The sequence below is a fragment of the Gadus chalcogrammus genome, chromosome 13 (genome assembly GCF_026213295.1).
Source record: "Gadus chalcogrammus isolate NIFS_2021 chromosome 13, NIFS_Gcha_1.0, whole genome shotgun sequence".
In the NCBI taxonomy this organism is placed as follows: Eukaryota; Metazoa; Chordata; class Actinopteri; order Gadiformes; family Gadidae; genus Gadus; species Gadus chalcogrammus.
Window position 1 is genome coordinate 20,154,488 of NC_079424.1, and position 23,804 is coordinate 20,178,291.

Consider the following 23,804-nt stretch of genomic DNA (forward strand, 5'->3'; position numbering starts at 1 on the left):
CTGTTGGGGTCTGGCCATAGGATCTCATCAACATCACAAGCAATATTATCTTCCGCTAAGCATCGGGGAAAATATTGCCTTGTGTGCCGAATCCATCCAAGGATTGACCCTATGTTGATGTCTCCGCAGGCCTGTTCCATTGCCTGCAGAAGAGGCATGCGAGCATGAGGTTGGCGGTCATATACGCACCATCTCCAAGCCGAAAATAACACTTACCTGTACATATTCACGTCAAAGTCCTTTGACCCTGACACTGTTTCTCTCAAATGGGACCCTGTACAATTGCTTCATGGTAATTTGGTGCTTTACCATGATGCGTCTGATATTGGAAATGCTCACTCGCTCTATGTTATTGAATACATCTCTATCTGCAAGTATTTGTTGCTGTAGCTGGTTGAGACGGATTGCATTGTTTGCTCGGACCAGGTCCACAATGGCAAGTTTCTGCTGTTGGGTGAACAGGCGTTGACGTCCGCCCCCAGAAGGTCTTCTAGTCATTCTATAGAAAAAAGCAACCACGAAATGTTACTGTATTGGTTTGCTTCTTTTTTATAGTACTGTATATAATGTACTTTACTGTCTATACCATAGAAAGTACTGAAACATCTCAATGTAAGTAATCACAAAACTACCACTTTCGTTCAAAAAGGAGCATTAGCCACCCTGCAATACAGTACATGTGATATGGTACAGTACTGCAAATACTCTAGATACAGTCTGAGTAGAGTAGAAAGTAGAGAGTTGAAGACATACCTGTCTTCCAGTCGGAATGTCCTTATTATGGATGAAACTGTGAAACGGCTTAGATTAGGGTGGACTCTCTGCCCAGCTTCCCTCATAGGCAGGCCATGGTTTACAGTATGACATGGTCCACCAAAGTTGCTCTTATGTCATCGGAGATAATGCTCCGTGCACGGCCTCTTCCACCACGTCCTCCTCTATGTCTCTTTCCTCCTCTTCCTCCTCTACCTCTGCCTCTTGCTCTTGCTGCATCCATGCTCGCAAGTTGTCAAAATGGCTTAACTGAGGCCTTTTTGCAGCTGGCTGATTGGTGTTCAGTTTTGGAAGAAAGTGTTTTAAGGTGTGTAAGAAAGTATTCTCAATTAACCAATGTGTTTAGGATTTTGAATAGATGTGTTTTCCCAATGGTACAATGAGACGTCATTTTGAATTAAGTGTCTTATGTATGAAATACTGTGTAGTGTGCAGGAGCAAGTGTGTTGCAGAAAGGAGCAAGTGTGTTGCACCATTGCAACTAAAGTGCAAAGCAGCGCTTTTGTTTAAGGAATTGTTACATGTGTTTAAGGTATAGAAACCAAAACTTCGAGTTGTGTTGCTTTGGTCTAAGCATGTGTCAATAGTGTTCAAGCAATTGAAAAAAACTGTAAGAGAAATCTTGAAAGCCAGCAAAAGATTAAAATATGGATTTATATATTTTTGTGTGCCCATAATTCTGCCTCTTTGCAAAGCGCATACTTAGTTTCTGCTCAATAACTGTTTAGAAAGAGAGTGTGCTAGATAGCGTCTATTCCCACCGTTGATTAATGCTGACAGTAAACGACCTTTGCACAGCAAACTGGGCTAATTTAGTCCTAAATAGAACGTGGGTTAGTTCTTGACAAACAGAAAAGAAGCAATAAAAAGCAGGAAGGGAGCCCGCACATAATTAGCAACTATTGTGATAAACATAACTAATGGCATCTGTGACATCTCATTTCCCAATGTTTAATTATTGTTATTAATATTTACTTCTGTCATTTGTTGATTATTTTGTGATTTTATTGGTTGTAATAAGGTAGAACCAGCTATTCAGTGAGATTCCTTCTTTTTAGTAAGGCTGAGAGGCTCTTTCCCCGATAACGTTTAAGAATTATTTAGGAGCTTGGAAAGGCAATTTAGAGAAACCAGCCACAGCTATATTTCTTAAGTATCCAACTGAAAAAAATGTCGCAGCCCGCTCTTCTGACCTCCCTTGAAACCAGCTCCCCCAAAATACATGAGTAATGCACTGGCTTTAGCATTGGTCGGCCTAGCCTTGTGGAAGACTCCGGTCATGACCAGAAGAATAGGTTGGCAGACAAGTTAGCCATCCAATGATCTCATTCTGGCCGAGTTAAATGATTCGACAGCTTGTAGAAAGTATTTGACAACACCATTGATTGCTGTTTGTTGCAAGAGAATCTCATCACATCTCAATGCTATCGTGTTATTTAAAAATGAAAAGATATTAATTTACTGAAAATATCAGTAATAACATTACCACAGAGTAATAAACACAAAGGTCAACTGTGTGTTTAGATCTGCCATCTTTTATCAAGTATACCATGCTGCTCCAGTTCTGTTTGGGTTCCAAACCTCTCCCTGTTCCACAATGGGTGGAGCGAGGAGCTCTGTCACGACGGCAAAGGGTCTCGGGGTCAACAGGGCCAAAGAGCTCTCTCCAACTGCCAGCAGAATCACAAACTGTTACTCAAACGCTTCACAGCTACTCTGGTTACACCTGTACTCTCCACAAGGGTGCTGACCTCTCGAAACTTTGTGTTGACCCTTAACCCCATCTCCTCCTCGCACAAAGAAAGAAAAGTAAAAATAATTCAGGTTCTGCTTCCCATTGGATGCCTTGCGGAAAACAGCTGCAAAAAACTACGAATAATTGATGTGTAGCGTAATATAGTTATAGCCGATAAGATGCACAAAATGGTGTCACATTTTGTCATCAGTTGCAGTCCTTGTCCATTTTATATATATGTCTTTGACCAAGCTACTTGCTCCATAGTTCTGCCCGGTCTCCACTTAAAAGTCAGCCTGTGTCACCCATGTCCGCTGTGACAAGCAGCAGCAGCAGCAGCCTAACCAAAGCCTGTTGGTATTTTATTTGGTTTCAGGCCATTTTTTGTCCTTCCTTTTTTTCTGTCTCTTTCACTCGTTCTCTCCCTCCTACTCCCTCAGTGGCGCTATGTGTGCACCAAGTGATAAAAATCTGTAATCTACTTTGGAGCTCTCTTTGAATTCCGCCCGGGAGACATTTGTCTGCGGTGTAAGCCATTGGCGAGCATCGATTTGTTGCTCCTGTTAGTGACATTCCTGAAACCTGCAGTCAGGCATTTTATTTGAAAATATAAGGTTAATAGAAGGTTTGAGGTGATGTCCTGTGATGCAAATTATCATCTGAGAGGTGAATAAATAGATAGAAAATGTAAAAGAAAAGATAGAAATGTTATTTAGAAAATATAAATAAATGTTGGTTAAACTTGGATAATAGGGACTAAACAATACTGTACACAACGCCTAAAATAACTAGTGTATCAATGGGAATTTAAACAAGACAATTGACGTCCACCGCCTCCATACTGTAACCTTTAGGTCCCACATGGATTGTACCTGCTAAAAGGAGGTTTCATCACTTGACTAGTCTGAAACTATTCTTAAATATAGCCTAAGGGCTGGTGGATATCTAATATTTTGGCTGAGAAAATAGAACATTTGAAAAAAGAAAGGCAAAGGGAAAAGAAAAGAAAGCAGTCGCCTAGTTAATAGAGTCTCACTCATGAAAGAACCCCATCACAGCTCCGTGGGGCAGCTGAGCTATCTCACTATCTCCCTTTAGCTCTTCCTGGACTTACCTCTGTCCCGTCGCGCCGTTTATACGGCCGATAACAGGACATTACCATTCCTCGGCCGGGCTTGGCGTTCGGCCCTGATTGCGTGGGGTGCGAATCCGGATCCGGCCTGCCCACCTCGATTTGGCGGGCCGGACCGCTGAGTGAGACCTGAAGTGTTCAAACCAAAGGCTGAGAGAGAGAGAGAGACGCATTGGCCACAGGGTGAAAGAGATAGAGAGTGGCATGGAAGGCCCTGACTGACAAGGAGAGAGATGCAGAATAATCATCGACCAGCGGCCCTATAGAGTGAGGGCCCCTATAGAGTGAAGGGCCGACTGGTCTTGCTGGGAGGGACTTTGGCAGCTTTGAGGGGATGGTTAATGGTTAATGGTCGGGGGGGATAATGGACTTCTTCTCTGACAGATGCATTTACTCACACACACACATTCACATGCATACATTCACACACACACACAAATACACAAAAAGAAACAGAGATGCATTTTAGTGAACAAGATGTGTGTTTGCTCTTAACCCAATGAAAGTGCTGCAAAAAGCCAAGTTAATACATTTGCTCAGCCTGCTTTGTTACAATTTAGTAAGTGACTTTAATTTCCCTTTTTCAAAGCCATTGTTCTGTTAAGTATCATTTCAGCATTTTTGGTTCATTGGGATGCATATCAGCCCAATCTAAATTTGAAATTAGAAGTAAAGACAAATTGTATGTCCTGCGTAAGAAGATGGGAATGACTGAATATTTTGTAACAGATATTGCTGTATCGATAAAGAAAATAGTTATATTTTAAGGACTTTAGTTAGGAATGGGCTCAGTTCCATGAACAATAAACACAAAATATATTGTCTTTTGGATATTAAACCCATACATCATACTTATTTTTGTTACATCTCTCCGGCTACCTGCCCTTTATTAATTTTCTTGTAGTCATTTTAATTGTGTTCCACCTCACAAATAAAAATACAGTATACATATATATATATATATATTTTGTTTTTTTATGCTAGCCAAACTCAGAATAATATACATACAGAGCATACGTCGGAGATCCACCTCAGGCATAAATAGTTAGTGCTGGAAGTTCACTGGCTTTGGATTCCATTACTGAGGAACTGAGATGTGTAGCGGCAGCCAATTTGTGGGAGATTTGTATGTACAATTACAGAGGGGTCACTGCAAAGGTAAGTCCTTGAGTGTGGTATTATAGGTAAAGTCAGAGAGACAGAGGACCGGGGCCGCCATCACTCCCAGGGCAGCCTTGTAGTGTTGCAGCTCGATGGCCAACGAACCAACACGTCGACAAAGTCCTTCTCACAACCATCCACTCCTCCCTGTGCTTCTTTTTTTCACGTGTGCTAAATCTTTAGTTAGCCTTGAGTTACTTGCGTGGCATACTAGAAATCAATGTTGGCTCCTGTCTAATTGCACCATTATTTACTCAAATGCTATTGAGTGGCCGAAAGGCCATGGCAAGATATTAAGGTCTGAGGCACCATATCTGTTGTTGGTGCATTGGCGCACTGTGAACTTCTTAAGATTGAGCAGTTTGCTGTAATGAGAATAACATCGATACTTAACTTGAATCTGACGATGACCTGGCTCTGCAAAGCAGACGTAATCATACAAAACGGAAACAATTATTTCCTGCCTTATATATAATGATTCTGCACGTCGATTGGTTTTCTTTGTAATGTAACGCCCACACATACGTTCTTCATTTCACAGCTCAACCTCATCTCATTGAGAAACCCCAAGACGTCCAGAAGTCCATCGACGACTCGCTGGTGTGGGAGTGCAAGGCGACTGGGAAGCCCAAGCCCTCCTATAGGTGGATGAAGAACGGAGAGAACCTGGAGCCCACAGAGGTAAGACACATCTCCCGGAGGCACCTTTTGTGTTATAATCTGCCATAACGCGCCCCGCCACTGCTTTGCAGTGTTCAGTCTGAAGACAGCGCTTCTGACACAACACATTGTTCCTCCGCTCACTGCTCCGAGGATCCCTTCATTATAACGAGGAGCCCGGCGTTGTCACGGCAAAGCCTGCTGCTGCCCATTGGAGCATTTCCATGCCTCCTAATTACAACGTAGTGATTCTACTTCACAACACACTGCTTGTTCCATGTGGAGGAAACGCCCCAACGTGATACACTCGGGCCAAGACAAAACAACGTTTAGGCTGTGTGTTTGTTGTAATGCCTCGACCAATTAATTGGCTAAACTGTAAGCTGGCCAAATCTGTCATGCTAGTGCAGCTCTAAAGCCTGGTGATTTAGGAGCTACTCAAACTTGGTGTAAAAGCTGTACTCTTTTAGAGAGCACTTATTATGAACACTGTGTCACCCAAGTCGAGGAAAACACATGGACGATTCACGACTAGCACACTCTCTGTTGCCAGGATTAATTTCGGCACTGCAGTACTTCAAGAACAATTCCCATTATGGGCACGCTCTTGTGAGAGATCGCTACATTATGATTACGGTATGCACACGAGTTCATAACTAACTAAATAGCGAATAATGTAGAACTCTGTGGGAGTATTCATTATGACATTTTTAGCAACGCGATTTAATATTCCCCCTTCGTCGCCATTGGCTGCTTTATTCCTGGCATTTCCAGGTGATTGATGGTGGGCACTCAGGCACAGCTTGGACCTGATAAATAAACAGGCTTTATGTTAATTTCCTTCATTATGCAAAAAGGGCCACAAACACACCAGAGGGGATCGATCAATTCTAAGATGTAATGTTATGTAGTAGGAGTGAACAAAGCTCATTTTATTGTTACCAGGGGCTGTGCTGCACACAGAATCTCTCATGAAGGCACATTTGGCCTTCTTTCTCATGACAAAATAATCTAACAATTGGAGAAATCATTGGCTGTCCTTAATTTATTTGATTATTTTTTATTTCTGATTACATTGTGTTGTTTTGTTTTGTTACCAATTATGTTTATTTATTTTGGCATTATAAAAAGACCACATTTATATTTGAAGTGCTGAAATGTGTAAAAAAAAAGACACTCGGACATCTATCTAAACTGCAAATGACCCAACATCACAATGTTTTTCCTCAGACATCCAACACATTGTAAAAACATTATCTTCTCATCGTTTCCATATTGTATCCTGATTATACATGTGATATCCACACGTTGTTTACAATTTAACCGCCATATACAATGAATCTACATTGTACACAATGTAAGCACTTGAGGTGCTAGTATTGACAATGTATCTATTTCTATCCCCATCATATCCACATCATGTATCCTTTACACACACTAAGGCCACGTTTATACATAGCAGGGTATTTAGAGAAACAAATATTTCCCCCCCTCCGTTTTCAAAAATAACATTGTGCACACAACATCGTTTTCAAAAAAGTTGTCCTTTACATCGACCCGCATAAATACGCCGTCGAGCGCCATTATAACTCTGCCAAACCTATGGGCGGCAGTGTAGGGGAAGGATAAAGCCATGCAAGCCAATCAGAATCCTCTGAATCAACAACAACGAATAACACGAGCGACTATCTGTTCCTTTCAAAATAACAGTTTAATTCATTTTTCACAATTTACCGGCTCTCGTTTTAAAGAACAATCAACGCGCCATTCGAATCGCGACAGTATATACTTTCAACATAAAGTGTACATATTTATGATTTGAAATTCGTACCAGCCTTTATACCACAGATACTATAGGGTCTAGAGCATATAACCGCGTTTTCTGATTACAGTTTAATGTAACAGTAAGCTGAAAACATCGCTAATTAACACTGCAACTGCAAATTAACCACACAGAGATAACCATGGCAACCGGTCAAACTAATTTTCTTTTTGCGATCATGTTGCGGGCGCATCTGCCGTGTTGATAAACAAATAATCCCCCTATATGGCGCGAGGTTCGTTCGTGTGTACAGACAGTGGGCGCTCACATGACGTTAAGCATTTTCTGTCGCATAATGTGACGCTTGAGAACCTAAAACCCAGTTTCTCCCAGTTGACACGACAACACATACCCAGCGTTATCAGAAATCTCCACTTTAGCCGGAATTTTTTAGAAATGATCGTTTTCTGTGATTAAAAAACAGGGTTTTCGTGTAAATGAGAGGCCAAACCACGTGGAAATATCTGCGTTTTTTCCTGTGTAAACAGGGCCGTAGTTTCCAGATCGTATTGACACTGTATCTACTTCTATCCCCATCATATACACATGATGTAAACATTGAATCTACCTATCCACAACATACCTCCATCGTGCCCACATGGAGTCCAAGCCCACACCCCCCATACTGGATTGAAAACATCTCCCCTAGAGTGCCATATAAGGTCACCCGCAGCGGCGACACATTAAGTATTTTTTTAGACAAACGATCACAACAAAAAGGTTGAAATCCAGAATACATGGCTGAATGACTTAATCAGTAAAGGTGTTGCATTGTTTGAAATGCCGTAGTTAACCACAGCTGCTTAATCAGTGGGAAAGGGAAAGGGCAGTAAGCTAGGGACAGAAGGAGAAGGGGGTGTGGCATTGTTCATTACAGGAAATCAATCTAGGCCTTTCTGATTGTTGTTCCCTGGGGAACAACCGGCTTGGGCTGATTTTGTCCATTTGTTTGTTGTTTTTTTCACCTTGAGATTGACTCAATGCATACCTGCAGTGAGTTCTGTCTGATCTGCAATTCAGTGCTTGGCAGATAGTTCGCTGTCATTTTTGCTCCTTCAGATTACAACAACAAAATAACCCAAAGGTAATTAATAAACTACCATATTTAGATGTACGGTCTAAAGTCTGCTGGAATCTGAGTAAACAGGGCTTTCACTTTGGTTCGCGTCATATCTGTTTTGGCCAATTATGTAGCCGGGATCTGTATGTTTGTACCTTAATTGGCAAACACAAACACACCAGCACTAGTAAACTGTAGAAGAGTGTCTGTTGCTGTTTCAAACACTGTGTAGACTGAGCACAGTAGAAATACACTTATAAGAATTCTGTATATCCATAACAAAACAGGAATCTCTGCCCCTTCCAGTTTTTGCTTTCCATCCCAGGCTTCGTGACCCCAGGAGTTCTGCTATATCATACTAGGACTGCTGAATCTGAGAGAGCTGTGAGATGAAATGCACCTTGATCTGTACATAGGCAGAAAGTACGCAAGATGTAGTTCCATAACCTTGAAAACACACATTAGTGCATTCACATGACTGTATAAAAACCAAAAAGTAATAACAATTCTGGAAGTGTAAGGGCAGTTGATATGCCGTGTAGAATTCCGGCCTTAAGAGCTGCTTGAGGTCTGGACCCAATTAGCTCATGGGAGCAGAGCTAGCTCAGATCATGGCATTTCCACTAAGACGTTTTTTTGTATAGAGGCCGCAGCTGTGTCCTCTTGAATCAAATCGGTTCAAGTGAAAGCCATTTATTGTGTTAGTCCGTGCCTGACAATGTCAACACTTAGCCGAATGCACTCATGGTATTTCCAGTGTTCTTGATCTGTAGTTGAGATTCTGCTAGGCGAAAGCCTCACTCCACACTCCGAAGCGAATGTATCTTTATTGGCAATGGCTGCAGGATGGATTAGGCGTGCAATTGAAGAGAAACTCCAGCGTGAAACAGGATTTAGTCCGTTAAGTGGAGCATGAGGCGATGGGGACACGCAGCTTTTTTCGGGCAATAAAATATGGAATGGTAGAAATTTGGAGTCCATCAATTCAGATCCCGCCAGAAAACAGAAAACGTAATTAAGCAATCAAGTCCATCAGCAGCTAGTTTGATTGTTCGCTTGATTGCTTGATTGTTGTTGCGATGTTTCAAGCACATCAAATGAATACGCACCACGTAACATAGCCCTGTACCATTATAAAGTAACGTCTGTTAAGACTGAAAACAAATAATAATTACAAACCTTTAAAAACAAATTCCCCTCAGCTACAACCACTATATTTATCCATCTACCTTGCCAAGTAAACACAGCGTCTGCGTCACTAACACCTCTCCACCTTTTGTTGACTGCGACATCGCTCCCCGAGGGCTGAAGCCACCACTCCGAAGGGCGGAGCTAACAGCCATTCATTAACGTTATCTCTTGTTGCATTTGTTTATGCTGCACTTCATCAAATGTAGTAACCCTGAGTAGCGGGCGCATGACATTGCCAATCACTTTGGGCTGGCATAAGGCATACAGATGGTACCCTGAGGTCCCCCGCATGAAAACTGCTGATTTGAGAGGAACGTCACGCTTAATTAATAGCGGGCCGTAAACTGGAGCACTTTCCATGCGCCGACTGATGTGTGCCACCAATTTGCTTGCCTTGCCAGCAGGAATGTTTGCCCCTTCAACATCCCGTCCAACGCCCACCGCGCTAATGGCGGCCCGACCTGCTCAAACACACACAGGATTAGCTTGTGATCGTCAGCGGCCGGCTTTCTTTTCACATGACAGTGCCGCAAATCCCCGGTGACTGGCGTTTGCAGAGCTGCTCTGGCACCTCCATGGAAACCTGCTCTAATGACATTAAGGGCAGGGACCCACGCACGTACAAAACACAGAAACACACACACACACACACACACACACACACACACACACACACTAAAGGTTGATGGGCTGAGAGAAGGCGACGTGGCGAACCCCGCAAGCCACTCCACCGTGAAGTAAATACAGCGACTCAAGGTGTTTTTAATAACGCCATTACACGTTAGCATATGGGGGCTGAGGAGGAGAAAGTGATGAGCCCTGATTCCTTCTAGTTCATTAGGCCCCCCCACCTGTGTCCTTATACGTGGGTCCCTGTTGACACCTGAGAAGACATAGAAGACCCCCATTCAGAACCCGCTGAAGCGGAGCTAAAGAGCACGCACGTATAGTGCGAGCCAGCAGCACTTGGTATGTATAGGGGCATGCCTATCAGAAAAGCAATTTTCCCAATGCCATGTAGCTCAGGTGTTACGTCCCCTCCCTCCCCACCCCGCCGGCCCCTTCTACCGGGGACCTGCTGCAGGGGTTGGGCGGGCCCCGCGGCGCGGTCGCAGATAAAAAATAGGGCAGGGGTTTTTATTTCACTCTCATAAACATGCAGATTGATTAGGGTCATTTTCCTCACGCGTCTGCCTCCAACCCTGGCCTAGCCTCTTCCTCCATTAGTGATGAAAAACCTGGATTTATGGCCGCGTCTGTCACCTCCAGCCTGTAATTCAGCGGCACACTGACCGTCTGCTGCTATGCAGATGAGCAGTGTGTATTGGGAACGAGGGAGGCCTATTAAAGGTGTGTCTTTGTGTGTGTGTTTCCATTTGTGTGAGTGTGTGCGTGCTTGTGTGTTTGTGTGGGTGTGTGTGTCCCTGTGTGTGTGTGTGTGTGTGTGTGCGTGTCCCTGTCCTTGTGTGTGCGTGTGTACGTGTGTGTGTGTGTGTGTCTGTATGTGTGTGTGTGTGTGTGTGTGTGTGTGCGTGTCCCTGTCCGTGTGTGTGCGCGCGTGCGTGTGCGCATGTGTACGTGTGTGTGTGTGTGTGTGTGTGTCTGTGTGTGTGTGTGTGTACGTGTGTGTGTGTCTGTCTGTGTGTGTGTGTATGTGTGTGTCCCTGTCCGTGTGTGTGTGCGCGTGCGTGTGCGCATGTGTACGTGTCTGTGTGTGCGTGTGTACGTGTGTGTGTGTGTCTGTGTGTGTCTGTGTGTGCGTGTGTGTCTGTGTGTGTGTGTCTGTGTGTGTGTGTGTGTGTGTGTGTGTGTGTGTGTGTGCGTGTTCCCAGGAGCGCGTGCAGGTAGCCAACGGAGCCCTGTCCATCAGCCGGCTGACCCTGGCTGACGTGGGGATGTACCAGTGTGTGGCAGGAAACAAGCACGGCGAGGTGTACTCCAACGCAGAACTCCGAGTCATAGGTAAGATGTGTGTGCGTCTGTGTGTGCGTCCCGGATGTGCTAGTGTTTGCATGTTTATGTGCACGTGTGTGTGTGCCCACCTACATCAATGAGTTGTTGAGGGAGCAAGCAAGTGACGGAGTGACCGCGGGAGTGAGTGAACAAGTTAGTGAGAGGGTGAATGGATGAGCCAGTGATCGCCTGTGACTCAACGTGAGCTGTTAGCATGTGTGTGTGTTAGTGTGTGTGTGTGTGTGTGTGTGTGTGTGTGTGTGTGTGTGTGTGTGTGTGTGTGTGTGTGTGTGTGTGTGTGTGTGTGTGTGTGTGTGTGTGTGTGTGTGTTTGTGTGTGTGTGTGTGTGTGTGTGTGTGTGTGTGTGTGTGTGTGTGTGTGTGTGTGTGTGTGTGTGTTAGCTGGTATGGGCATGTGTTTTTGTGAGCTGGTGTGTGTGGATGTGTGTGTGTGTGTGTTTGAAGATGTGTTAGCTTGTGTGTGTGTGTGTGTGTGTGTGTGTGTGTGTGTGTGTGTGTGTGTGAGTGTGTGTGTGTGTGTGTGTGTGTGTGTGTGTGTGTGTGTGTGTGTGTGTGTGTGTGTGTGTGTGTGTGAGTGTGTGTGTGTGTGTGTGTGTGTGTGTGTGTGTGTGTGTGTGTGTGTGTGTGTGTGTGTGTGTGTGTGTATTCATTTTCTCTATATATTAGGTGTAAAAAGTCTTGCTCCGTGGTGCAGCCGGGGAGCGGTCCTTGGCCCACCTCATCATTGGACCCTAATTGAAAAACATTAATTATAAGATGAATGTCCCGGGTTCACCGGGAAGTGGAGTCCCAGCTGATCTACTCTAACGGGCTTGGCCTCATCAGGCTCCTTCTTAAGGCCTTCCGTCTTTACTTTAGTGCTGCTGCTGATAACTCCACAGTCACCTCCCCATTGGAGTACCACTGATTGGAATCAAGCTTAAGAGCTTGCTAGCACTACGCTGCATGGCCTAAGTGGCGGAAACCGGTAATGGTTAGCAACCATCCATGCGTCTGAAATACGTTACGAGGTGCTATTTCCCGATAGGGAACAGGGGCCTGCGCGCGATGCATTGTGTGGTGTTTTGTTTAATAGCGTTGAGGAATAATAAGGTGGAGTGGATCGTCAAGGAAACACTAGAGCAAAAGACATCTTTCCTCACTTGCTTTACTGCGGGCTGAATGATATGTGTTCATTAAGAGAGTGCCAGGCAACGTTCTCCCTCTGCCACTTAGACTAAGCATCGTATTCACACATATGCACACACACACAAACACACACACACACCCCCCCCCACACACACACCAACACACACACACACACACACACACACACACACACACACGTATGCAAACATGCACACAACCACACACACCGGCACACATGAAACACATACACACGCATGCAAACGCACACACACACACACCGGCACATACAAACACACAAACATCTGCAAACACACACACACACACACAACAACATATCATTATTTAATATGTTATCTCTTAAGCTGCACGGTCTTGTATGTGTGGTGTATGTGCTAAATATCTATATATGGATCCCTAAAAAAGGGTAGATTGTAAAGCAGAGAGAACGAAGAAAAATAAAGATAGACAGGAAAACAGAGACAGACATAAAGAAAGACCAACAGACAGGTAAGGAAAAGACACAGACAGACCGACAGACAAATAGACAGACAGAGAAAGAAAGAATGGTAGAAAGATAGAAATAATGGATGTGATAATGGAAGACCGAGAACCCCTTTCTCACTCCTGCCGTGATGTCGTTCCAGCCGTTGCTCCGGACTTCGGCTCGACCCCGGTGAGGAGCCAGACGCTGGTGAAGGAGGGGGGAGACGTGCTCATCGAGTGCAAGCCAAAGATGTCTCCTTGGGGTATCATCTCCTGGAAGAAGACTGCCGAGCCGCTCCGGGAGAGTAACAGGTAACCGGGGACTACAAGTACATCTGTATTCAGTGGCTTTCCCTAGCATAAATTGCCACATAGCCCTTCTAGCGTACTCGTGTTTCTGTTATGAGTATGGCGGAAGATGTGTGGTAGGTTTTTTATGAGCATGTGGATAAGGACTTTTGGATTATCATCGGCCTTGGAACTTTTCCCTGAAACTGTATATTGGACATATCATGGATGCGTATGCACCTGGTCTCATGTTATGCATACTTTAGTGGTGACCAATAGGACAGGGAGCTGGAAGCAGCCCAGTTTATAATTGAGAACTGTTTCATCTCTGCAGGGCGGATGGGTCACTGCATGTGGATTGTGTGTGTGTGTGTGTGTGTGTGTGTGTGTGTGTGTGTGTGTGTGTGTGTGTGTGTGTGTGTGTGTGTGTGTGTGTGTGTGTGTGTGTGTGTGTGTGTGTGTGTGTGTGTGTGTGTGTGTGTGCGCGCGCGCGTGCGTGCGTTCGCTCACGCGCGCGCGCGCGAGTGTGCGTGCGAGCGTGTTTGCATGTGTATTTTGGTGTGTGTGTGTGTGTGATATCAATGTATGTGTGTGTGTTTGTGTCTGGAGTGTATCTGCTTGCGTGTAAGCATGTGGCTTACACGCACATGTTTGCATTATGCAAGAGTGAATGGCCGAACAGCTCTGATGCGGACAGGGGTCACCCATTAGGTGTCACCGGTGAGGCAGGACTGTGACAGCAAGACGTGTGTGCCCAGTGTCTCGGCAGGCTTTGCATATTACACAAAGTGGTGTTGTTGCTTGTCAAACAAAGTGGAGAGAGGCCATTTGCATTTCCCTTCAGTTGGGATGCCCTTCACCTGTCCTCTGTCTCCTCCATCAGAGATCAAGCCTGGGTCTGGCATGGACATCTTTGGACTCCACCTTGGTCTGTTTATGTTATATTTTGCCGTAACGGCTGCGCTCTTTATTTCTATTGAGTGATGAGATGAAATACCAATGTCCGTGGCGAATGTAAATTCGTGAATGCCTGCTGCTTACGGGTCCCTTTGGGGCGGTGTGCTATTGTAGAGCTGGAACGGTTCAGTGTAAATTATCCCCACCTGGATCTCTTACCCCTAGCTTTCTTAAACAACATCTCTCATGCTAATGGGCCATTTGTAGTTCCAGCGATACATTACAGCCGTATTAATTACATATATTTGGCCCTAACCCACCTGGAATGCTGCTGGCTGCATTGCTGCTAATTAAATGAAAATCATCCCCAGGGCTGGAGTGAAGCCGTGCGTTGGTCAAGCTTTCTGCCGGGCAGCCAACAAATCCCATGACTACATTCTAGAATGGTGGAATGCCCAGAATTCTACAACATGCTGATAAACCGATAATTTCACAATAAAAGTCTTCCATTCACTGCACTCAATCACTCAATCAGCCCTTATGTCTCACGGTCCTATGACCAAAACTGTGGTCACAGTATTTCAAAGTAGCCCTGCCATAGACGACAGGGCATTAACGGATGACATCGCCAGCTCCGTGCTGGCCCTGTTACACATGAGCAGCGTAACCAGACCAAGTAAGCACCTTCCGTCACAGAGTCGTTCGTAATCACATTATTTATTTACACTGTTTTGCACAAGTGTGTGCGAGGTGCCTGGTGGGTGGGGGGTTGGTGGGGGACTGACATCTGCTCTACCTCGTTTGGTTTCACCGATGAGTCGAGTTTACCAAACGGTCTCAAAAAAGAAACGGGACGAGAAAAAGTCGATCAGCACATACGCGGTTTTGCTATGGAAGATGAATGGAAGATGAATAGCCCTAATTGCTTTAGTGCTCTGCAGTGGCTTTCGCAGGACGGGGGAGAGGTGAGGAGGGGGATCAGGGACGGGGAAAGGGTGTTGGGGGGGGGGGACTTTGTCACCGGCTGGGTAATCCATCTTCATAGCTGCAGTGGGCCAGTTGGAGGGGAGGGTGGAGAGGGAGGAGAGGGGGATGGGGGGGGGGGATGTCTTATCTACCCCAGACAACCCTGCGGGGACTGGGGTTTCGATGACATCAGCGGTATCAAAGCAGCTGAGAGAGCAGCGCACGTCTGGCTGATGAGCCTGCGAGCGCCACAAGGTTTACCCCCTCCGGAAAACAGAAATATATAAATAAAGAAATGAATAACAGCTTTTCAATATGTCACTAGCAGGCTGCAGATCAGGTTCGACAGGATGATACTGGCCCTCGCTTCCCAGAAATACACAACACGCACACGGATTCATGCGCTCACGTACACATGGGAACTCACACGGACACACCTGTGTGTCTGTGTGAGTTGATGCAGGATTTGGAGGACAGGATGCCCTCAAAAAACACCCGTTTCCCCAGAAGAGTGTTCAACTCTGTGTGGTACAGTTATTCCGTTGTGTAGCAGGTCTTGCTGGTAGTCGATACACAAAGAGCTCCATATTGTTAGGGGGAGCATTTATTATTTCCGCAGTGGAGACATTAAGACATTTGCAATGCTACCTCAATATATAGACTGCCAATGTAAAGTATTTATAAAAAAAAGTGAATTAGAACAGCAAACCAAAGGTGGTGGAATTGCCTGCAAGAAATTTACGTTATTGTCAAATGTCGACGTGTCAAACAAGGAATTGCAAGCAATTTTCGAGTAATTTAGGATTGCCGCTTCAAAAATGTTCGGTGTCAAAGTTCAATAGACACTTGACAGTAGCTTAGATTCTGTTGTCTAGTTAATTCCCAAATAAGCTCAAAGTTTGGTTTCTAATTAAATTGTTTTATTGTTGTCATTCTCCTTTCTACGGAACTTGCGAGGGATAGCTTTGAAGTGTCTACAGATGTTCTCCTAATAAATATAAAATATATTTTGTAAAATACAAAGTATACTGGTGAAACAAGCAATCACAGTCAGGCATAAATACACCCAGCAGTGTTCAACAATCAGTCACAAAGCCACAGGTGGACTCCAGCATGGACCGTGAATCAATCAGGGACAATTCCCAATAGACTGACAAAGAAATCGCCTTGTGTGTTTCTTGGTTAATTTGTTTGTTTGCTTGTTTGTTCTCTGGCTGCCCCCGCCTCCCCCATTAAGGACATGTACTGTATTCAAAAGTGACAAAATATGCTGTGGAGGGAATGCGGTCTCCCGTTCTAAGAATCAACAATAATTAGGCCTAGATGCATTTGTCGTAGATCTTTTTCCAGAGGGAGAGAGCAATCATGACTTTCAGATTGGAAGGGCTTTGCAAGAGTGTTTTCAAGCGTATAAATATGCAGATCGCATAGGCTAAAAACCTCCTTAAATGTTCCTTTTTCATTCCAAACTATTATTTCATACCATACTATTCAATATGCATTTAACTAGTTATTTCTCTAATTCCCCTTTTTTATTTTAGAATACGAAATGGAAGAAAAATACTTAGAGTTCAAGGAGTTCGTAAATGTGACCAATCAGAACACAGTGGGCCCTATTTTAACGGTCTGAAACGCGAGTGAGAAGCGCCAAGCGCAAGTAGCTTTGTGGGCGGTTCTATGACCCTTGTGCCCGGTGCAAATCTAAAAAAGGTAGGTCTGAAGTAGCCTAATTAGCAGTAGGTGTGGTTTGGGCGTAACGTGCAATAAACCAATGCGAGTGCCATCTCCCATCCCCTTTAAGAGCCATGAGTGCATTTGAATCTGAAGAGTTGATATTTAAACAGCGCGTTTGCAGTCTCCGATGAGACAGATGCATGACCACATGAATATCAAACTTCAAATGGCTGAGTTTATGGCCAAATAATATGGCCTAATTCACAAATGGAATAGCTTTTTCTTCCACAACTTCAAAAACACTGAGTCCTCAAATAAATTTCGGCAAAGAAAAACTTAACACATACAGTATATGATATTCAGTAACTGTGATTCTATTTAATGATGTACGCAATACATTAACAAACATTGTTTCTTACCACTATTGTATGCATTATAGTTGTCGACTTGTGTTCCTAATATGCATGTGTCCCCCCTTTAATATTCATTGCAATGGACTGGATTATGCGTTGCGTGTTTAGTTTGCTTGTGTTTAAACAGATGGACGCACACATGCGTGCCCGCTTTCATTAATTATTTTACACATATACACACGTGCGCCTGCATTCATTCATTCTTTTTCCCAATCACTTGAGGTAAAACAATGTTTTCTCACAATCAAATAATCATCAATCCTAAAAGTTATGGGCTTGTACACAATGTCTGTGTCAAGAAAATATGTCTTTGCTGTACGGTTTTTGCAGATGCATTGATTTAAAAGTACTTATTACCACTGCAACAGCTGTTCTTTTCCAAATAATTTACCAAGAATGTGTGGCTAGGTAGATGAGAGAAGCAAAGTGTAAGCGCGAGATGCACAAGCAAACATTATGCATGCACCCTTAAAATTGCATCTGAACAACGCGGCACTGACTTTAAACCAGGTATTTCCTGGTTTGTGGCACAATTGTTTTCTGAAACTGCAAAATAGCACCAGTGAACGTTTGCGCCAGAACACGCCTCCTCCTTTCCCCGGACCGCACCTTTGGGCGCAAGATCATTCCCTAATTTACTGACACGTGGCAGTGGAGGGAAAAGAACACGCCAGTTGCAAACTAGCAACGACACATGCGTCAGTGTAGAAAGTAAATTGCGCCGTATCAAGATAGGGCCCATAGACAAGGGCGTCAGTTTGTTTTTAGAAGTGGTGGGGACAATAACCATAAGCTTGAGTGTGGTTTGAAAAGTGCTGGGTACCCTTATGTAAGCTATTCATCCATTCAACGCTGCATTACAATATGCTCTACAGTGTATTGTCAGGTGTAGAAAATCCTATTCGAACAATAAAAGTTGAAAACCACAGTTTGTGTTTTGGCTTGTTTTGCAAAACGGCGTTGGAAACACCAGGGTATTGGCTCGGGATATGTAGGCCTAATACTAATACACACAGGGCAAAGAACAGTGTTGGCAATTTAACACTTATCTTGACATCAACAAAGTTTACCAGACAAACAATGCCAGACTATAAAGGGGGTATGAAATGAAACGAGGTACTGAGCATCAGCCTTTTGAAGATGAGCAAGGGCTGCTGGTAGCATATGTTATGCTGCATTAAAAAAAGAAGAAAAAAACAGGCGCCCAGAGGAGAATTGCATCTGCCAAATCCTGACCACCAGTAAACCCTTGCGAAGGACCAATGTAGACTTCACTCGTTACAACCTCATAAGCAAATTGCCCGCAAATAAAATCCCCTACAGTTCAGGATAATCACACAGGTTATGCGAGAACATATTTATGTCAGGATAGGCCTACCAGGCTCCAAGTCGTCACATATCTCAATCAGACAAAACAACTATAACCACATTGGCATAGCAATCGCACCGTGTGTAGCTGCTACTAGCTGCAATCTTACAATGCACCCCCCCCCGTCCCCCGTCCCCCGTCAACAATCGCTCCCCCCCCCCCCCCCCGTCAACAATCCTCTGCCTAGGGCACCCACACTACCTAGAATCGCCCCTGACCGTGGGTAACCTTTGGCCAGGTCATCACAAGCAAACAGAACCAGCAGCAAAGTTTACGTAAACCAATTTCTTACCTTATGTGGCCCTCCACATGCAGGCTAGATGATGTATCCATATCGTATTCCAGTGTCACAAACATGCTTTTTATAAGAAGCAAAAGGACCGGCTATTTTCTGAATAAAAATGTCAATTTTGGCTGTCTGTCTTGACACTTCTCCAGTGCGTTCACACCAAATGCAGCGCGGCGACAAGATCCCATACAAAGTGAACGTATAGACGTGAATCGGGCGAATTTTTTTGATTTGTCGCGCCACACTTTCGCCGTGCACAGGCGAGCGCGTTCACAAGGATTTGTGGCGCGACAAATTTGCTCGAGTTGAAATATTTCAACTTTGACACGAATTTCGCGTGATGACAGCCAATCAGCGTTCAACAGCGTGGCCACTGCGTGACATGTGTAACGTAACAGGCAATCAGCGTTCAACCGTCAAACTCAGTGCAGTGCAGTCCGGGGTGAACTGCAGCATGGAGGGGAAAGTTATTGTTGCCGTTTGCGACTCTTGGTGCTCTATATATAATAGTATATAATATAATATAATAGTATATACTGTATAATATCACGGCCAAAAGCTCTGTGCGCCTCCGGATGGCCGTAGCGCGGGGAGCTCATAGGGATTGGGCTTCTTGAGAGTCGGGGTTTGTTTACCGGCGTTGCTATGGTTTCCGGTCTTGTGTGTTCCAACGGTTTATTAGGTAGGCCTATCTAATAAATGATGTCTTCGTGCGTGCCTATCGCATGATTTTAGACTCGACGATTTCGGTTGAGTATGTCGCAATTGGTTTGCACATTTTTAAAAGTGGTGGGGACAAAATTCATATTTCAAATAGTGGGGGGGACATGTCCCCCCCGTCCCCCCCGTAATCGACGCCTATGCCCATAGAGTGTCTATACATGGTGAGGGGTCATTTGACCTAAACGTTCTACAGCACATTTGCCGAACTGAGGAGTTCAGAGATTATGAACCAAGGGCCAGGAAGACAGAAGAGCTCTCATTCTTAAAACGTGCAGGCCAAGCACAGTGTGAATCACTCACAATCTTGCTCGATGTATCACAGGAAAGTAACTGGCTAAAGTGATCTTATAATTTCTTAAATCTTAAACAACTTCATGAGCCATTCAAATCGAGATTTGATAAGGCAATAGGTCTAGCTGTCAGAAAAACAACTTTAATCTTGTGAATGAGCAGGTGTGCGGTTGAACTGTGTTGTGGTTCCCTAAACACCAATAACACACCACCTAAGGATTTGAAACCCAGGCTGAACCACTCATACTTCCGGCTAAACAAGAGGATTTTGGACAAAAACTAATTGCAAGTTAAACTTCTGCACGTTCCAGACTTCATTCTTTATTCAGTTGACAAGCACGGCTTTGGGTTGCTTCTCAGAGTCCATGAATACTGAAGATCTTCGACAAGCCATTACAGCCTTTATAACCGTCTTCCCTCGTGGATGACACACGTCTAGCCAATTTTTGTGTTGAAGATCAAATAAGACAGATTAATTCACTTGGGTTTCGTCCTCAGGGCTCAAGGTTAAACTCTCTGAACACCTGTTTGTGTATCCCGAGACTCTATCGAATCCACCCCACCGATCAGCCAGCCCTGTGACCTTAATAACACTTTTAACATGGCAGGAATTCCTCCCGCAGAAGGCCAATAAAATGAAAATAAGAAACTGCCCTGCAGCCGGCTTCAATAGACTCTAGGGGATCGGTTCTAGGGGAGGGACGTTTTCATTTCTAATCAAAAGAGATGTATCCCCAGGTTTGGGGGGAAAAAAGAAAAAGTCAGGCTAGACGTTGCTCCAGGAAGAGTACGTTATGGATCCGACTCCCTGGACGACCGTCTCCAGTGCCGGCTGTGTTGTGTTTCTTGTCCACAGCACGGCATCATCACGTTGACAGTCAACAGCGCTGCTGCGTCTGGCTCCCCCCGACCACATCAGGAGTCGAGTAGGTTGCAGAACCGCATCAAGATCTTTTCAACTCTTTCACAGGGCAAAAATGGATGTCATGGTTTCTTTACATAGGGCCGACCATATGCAAACCTTAAAGGAGCTCTAAGGAACGTGGTTGCCAATATTTAAACATCCACTTACTTTCAAAGTAAAAAGACAATTCAAAACGAATTCATTTTTTTTATGTGTAGCTAACGTACATTAAGCTCAACTGTCATTCATCCACGCTGATTAAACAGAGTAAGCTAACAAAAAGGGGCCACAATTATCGAATGTAGTCTTGTGGTGAAACCTGTGCTTCTCACCCATGGGGCCAAGCTGAAAATGTAGAAAGCCTCGAGCAGCAACACTGCAAGCCCTGCTGCTCCTTATGTCCTTCTTTATGCATGGTCAGAGCGACTAAGTATGGCCGTCACGTAAACCCAGAGATGTCTGCTGAAGTCCTCCACATTTATGGCCCCATCTGTACTACCACACTTATTAAGGAAAGAGCGAGAGAGAGAGAGCGAGAGAGTGGAAGGGATAGAGCGAGAGAAAGCACAAGAGAGAGAGTGCGAGAGAGAGAGAGAGAGAGAGAGAGACGGAGAGGGAGAGAGCTGAAAACCTCAGGAGGTATGGCTGCCGACTTTGTATTCATTTAGCGTACCCAGAGCCCTTTGCTATGTTTCCACGGTGCCCTTTGTGGCGCATGCTCTTCCGTTTCTTTAGCAGAGTATAACAAGCGTCTCTGGGCTTCTTTTTTATACAGACCCAAATTAATCGTAGGCGTGGCAACAGGTGTATTAATAAAGTTGATAGGACATTCTGGGGAAACGGAAATGCCATCCCCGACACTCCCAATGATATAACTAGTGTAGTTACCGAATGCACGTTTCATACACATATATAGATATTGTGCTTGAATGTCACTTCAGATTCCGCCTGATCAAATCACTCATTTCCTCATTCCCCGCTAATTGAACATCTGCTTGTGAAGTCCCAGCTTTCTGGAAAGGCTGGGGATGGCACACCACAGCAGCCATGAATACTAAAAGCGTAGGGGCCCACAGCTACAGTCTGCCATTTTGCCTCTGTGACTGTGGACCTTTACTACAAACTGTCTGCCGCTGCTGCTCTTTAGTTTGGTTCCCGCCAAAAGTGGTTGGAGGCCGGCACAGCCGCATGAAGTAGAACACAGCCCATGGTCGCCCCCGTAGGCCAGGCTCAGAGGCCCTGCCAGGGAATCCTTGTGTCTCTAGCCCAAAACAATAAAACACACCACACGTTTTGTTTGGAATCCAGAGAAAGCAAATGCCCCAAATGTTTCCGCTCATGCATCGGTAGTACAAATTAATGGAGAAAAACAAGAGGGAGGCGGAGAGAGAAACACAGAGCCAAGCTTTTAGGGAAATCACTTTTAAATAGAATTTATGTCTGGTGTACTGCAACTGCAAATCTGTGTTTGAAATCATTATTTCAGTGTTGCCTGGTTGTACTACACGTTGGGCTGTCGCACGACTTTCCACCAGCGATAAGATGTATTGGCCTTCCTGTGTCAATCAAGATACAGTGGATTAATTGATTTAGATTTTGTATTTGGAGACCAGGATAATGTTTAATACATCAATGAACCCCCCAGGTGCTGAGGCTATGCATCCCATGCATCTCAATTCACCCGGAGGAAGACAGGGAATGTTTAAGTCTCAAGGAGCCTGTCCTTGGTGTAGGCTCATCTTAGTTATTTCTATCATATCGATATTCTATTTTTTTATATCTGCTTTTCAAATTAGATGCACATATAATTAGTCTGAATTTGGAGAAAGGATATTCTTGAGGATAGGGTGAATAAGAGGCTGTTTAATGAAGTCACATTGGATAAAAGTGTCTAAGTCACAACACCTTAAATTGGTAACGTAATTACATTTAGTACTGTATTTTCATCAAATCATGATTCATATAAATATTATATAATTTTTCATTATTTAGTTAAATATGTTTACTGCAGGGTACATTTGACACCATTAACCCACCAAAAAACAGCTCTTCCAAACAAGGCAGTAGAGAGTTGGGAGATGCTGGCTGGATTAGGTCAGAATCCCTCCACCCGTGGCTGCATCTCGTGTCCTCCTCACCGGATTATTTTTATCTGGGAGACCACAGCCGATATCATTTTTCAAAGTGAGAATCCGCCAGTGCAGCATGTGTAATCTATCTTAGTTCCTCTGACAGTCTCCTCAGGAACATGTGTGTGCTTTTTATTCCGGGAGGGTTTCCTCGGCACGCTTACTCGCACACACACACAAACACACACACACACACACGCACGCACGCACTCACACACATACACACACACGTAGGCAGACACGCACACACACATACGGATCAGTACATGTCGAGCTCATGGACCGAAAGGACATAAACCAGCAGGCCATTATTTTGTGATTAGGGGAATTGTACACACAACCCCCATAAATTCAGTGCCCCCCCCCCCCCCTTTCCCCCATCCCCCTCCACCCCTAACCCACTACACAATTACCAAAATGGCCGCAATGAATTCCAACTGTAAGGAATTACATTGTTCTATGTCATTCTGCTTCTATACTTCAGATATAAATAAAAGGACGTCAAAACGTACATGCTACACAGCAATCATCCGGGGATGTCGACCCAGTGAGATATCTATTATATTGTATCCTAACATCCTGTGGGTTTTGTGTTGTTTTGGTAAAACGCCTTCCTTAGATGTTTAGTTAATGAGGTTTTTTTGTGCCTGGGGCCATTTGGCAAAGCTGAAAAGCTGTTTCAGTTAGCTGACTAGTACACCAAAGTATATTACCCATGTATTTCCTACTTCCTATACATGTA

The 23,804-nt window shown here is 44.5% G+C and overlaps 1 protein-coding gene across 1 annotated transcript in view; it reads left to right on the forward strand.

The window, feature by feature from the left end:
* cntn4 (contactin 4) overlaps window positions 1-23,804 on the forward strand; it is a 121,317-nt gene that overhangs the window by 64,973 nt on the left and 32,540 nt on the right. The window contains exons 9-11 of the mRNA XM_056606479.1: window positions 5,344-5,483; window positions 11,368-11,497; window positions 13,281-13,431. Coding sequence (XP_056462454.1) covers window positions 5,344-5,483; window positions 11,368-11,497; window positions 13,281-13,431 — 421 coding nt within the window. The remainder of the gene's footprint in view (window positions 1-5,343; window positions 5,484-11,367; window positions 11,498-13,280; window positions 13,432-23,804) is intronic.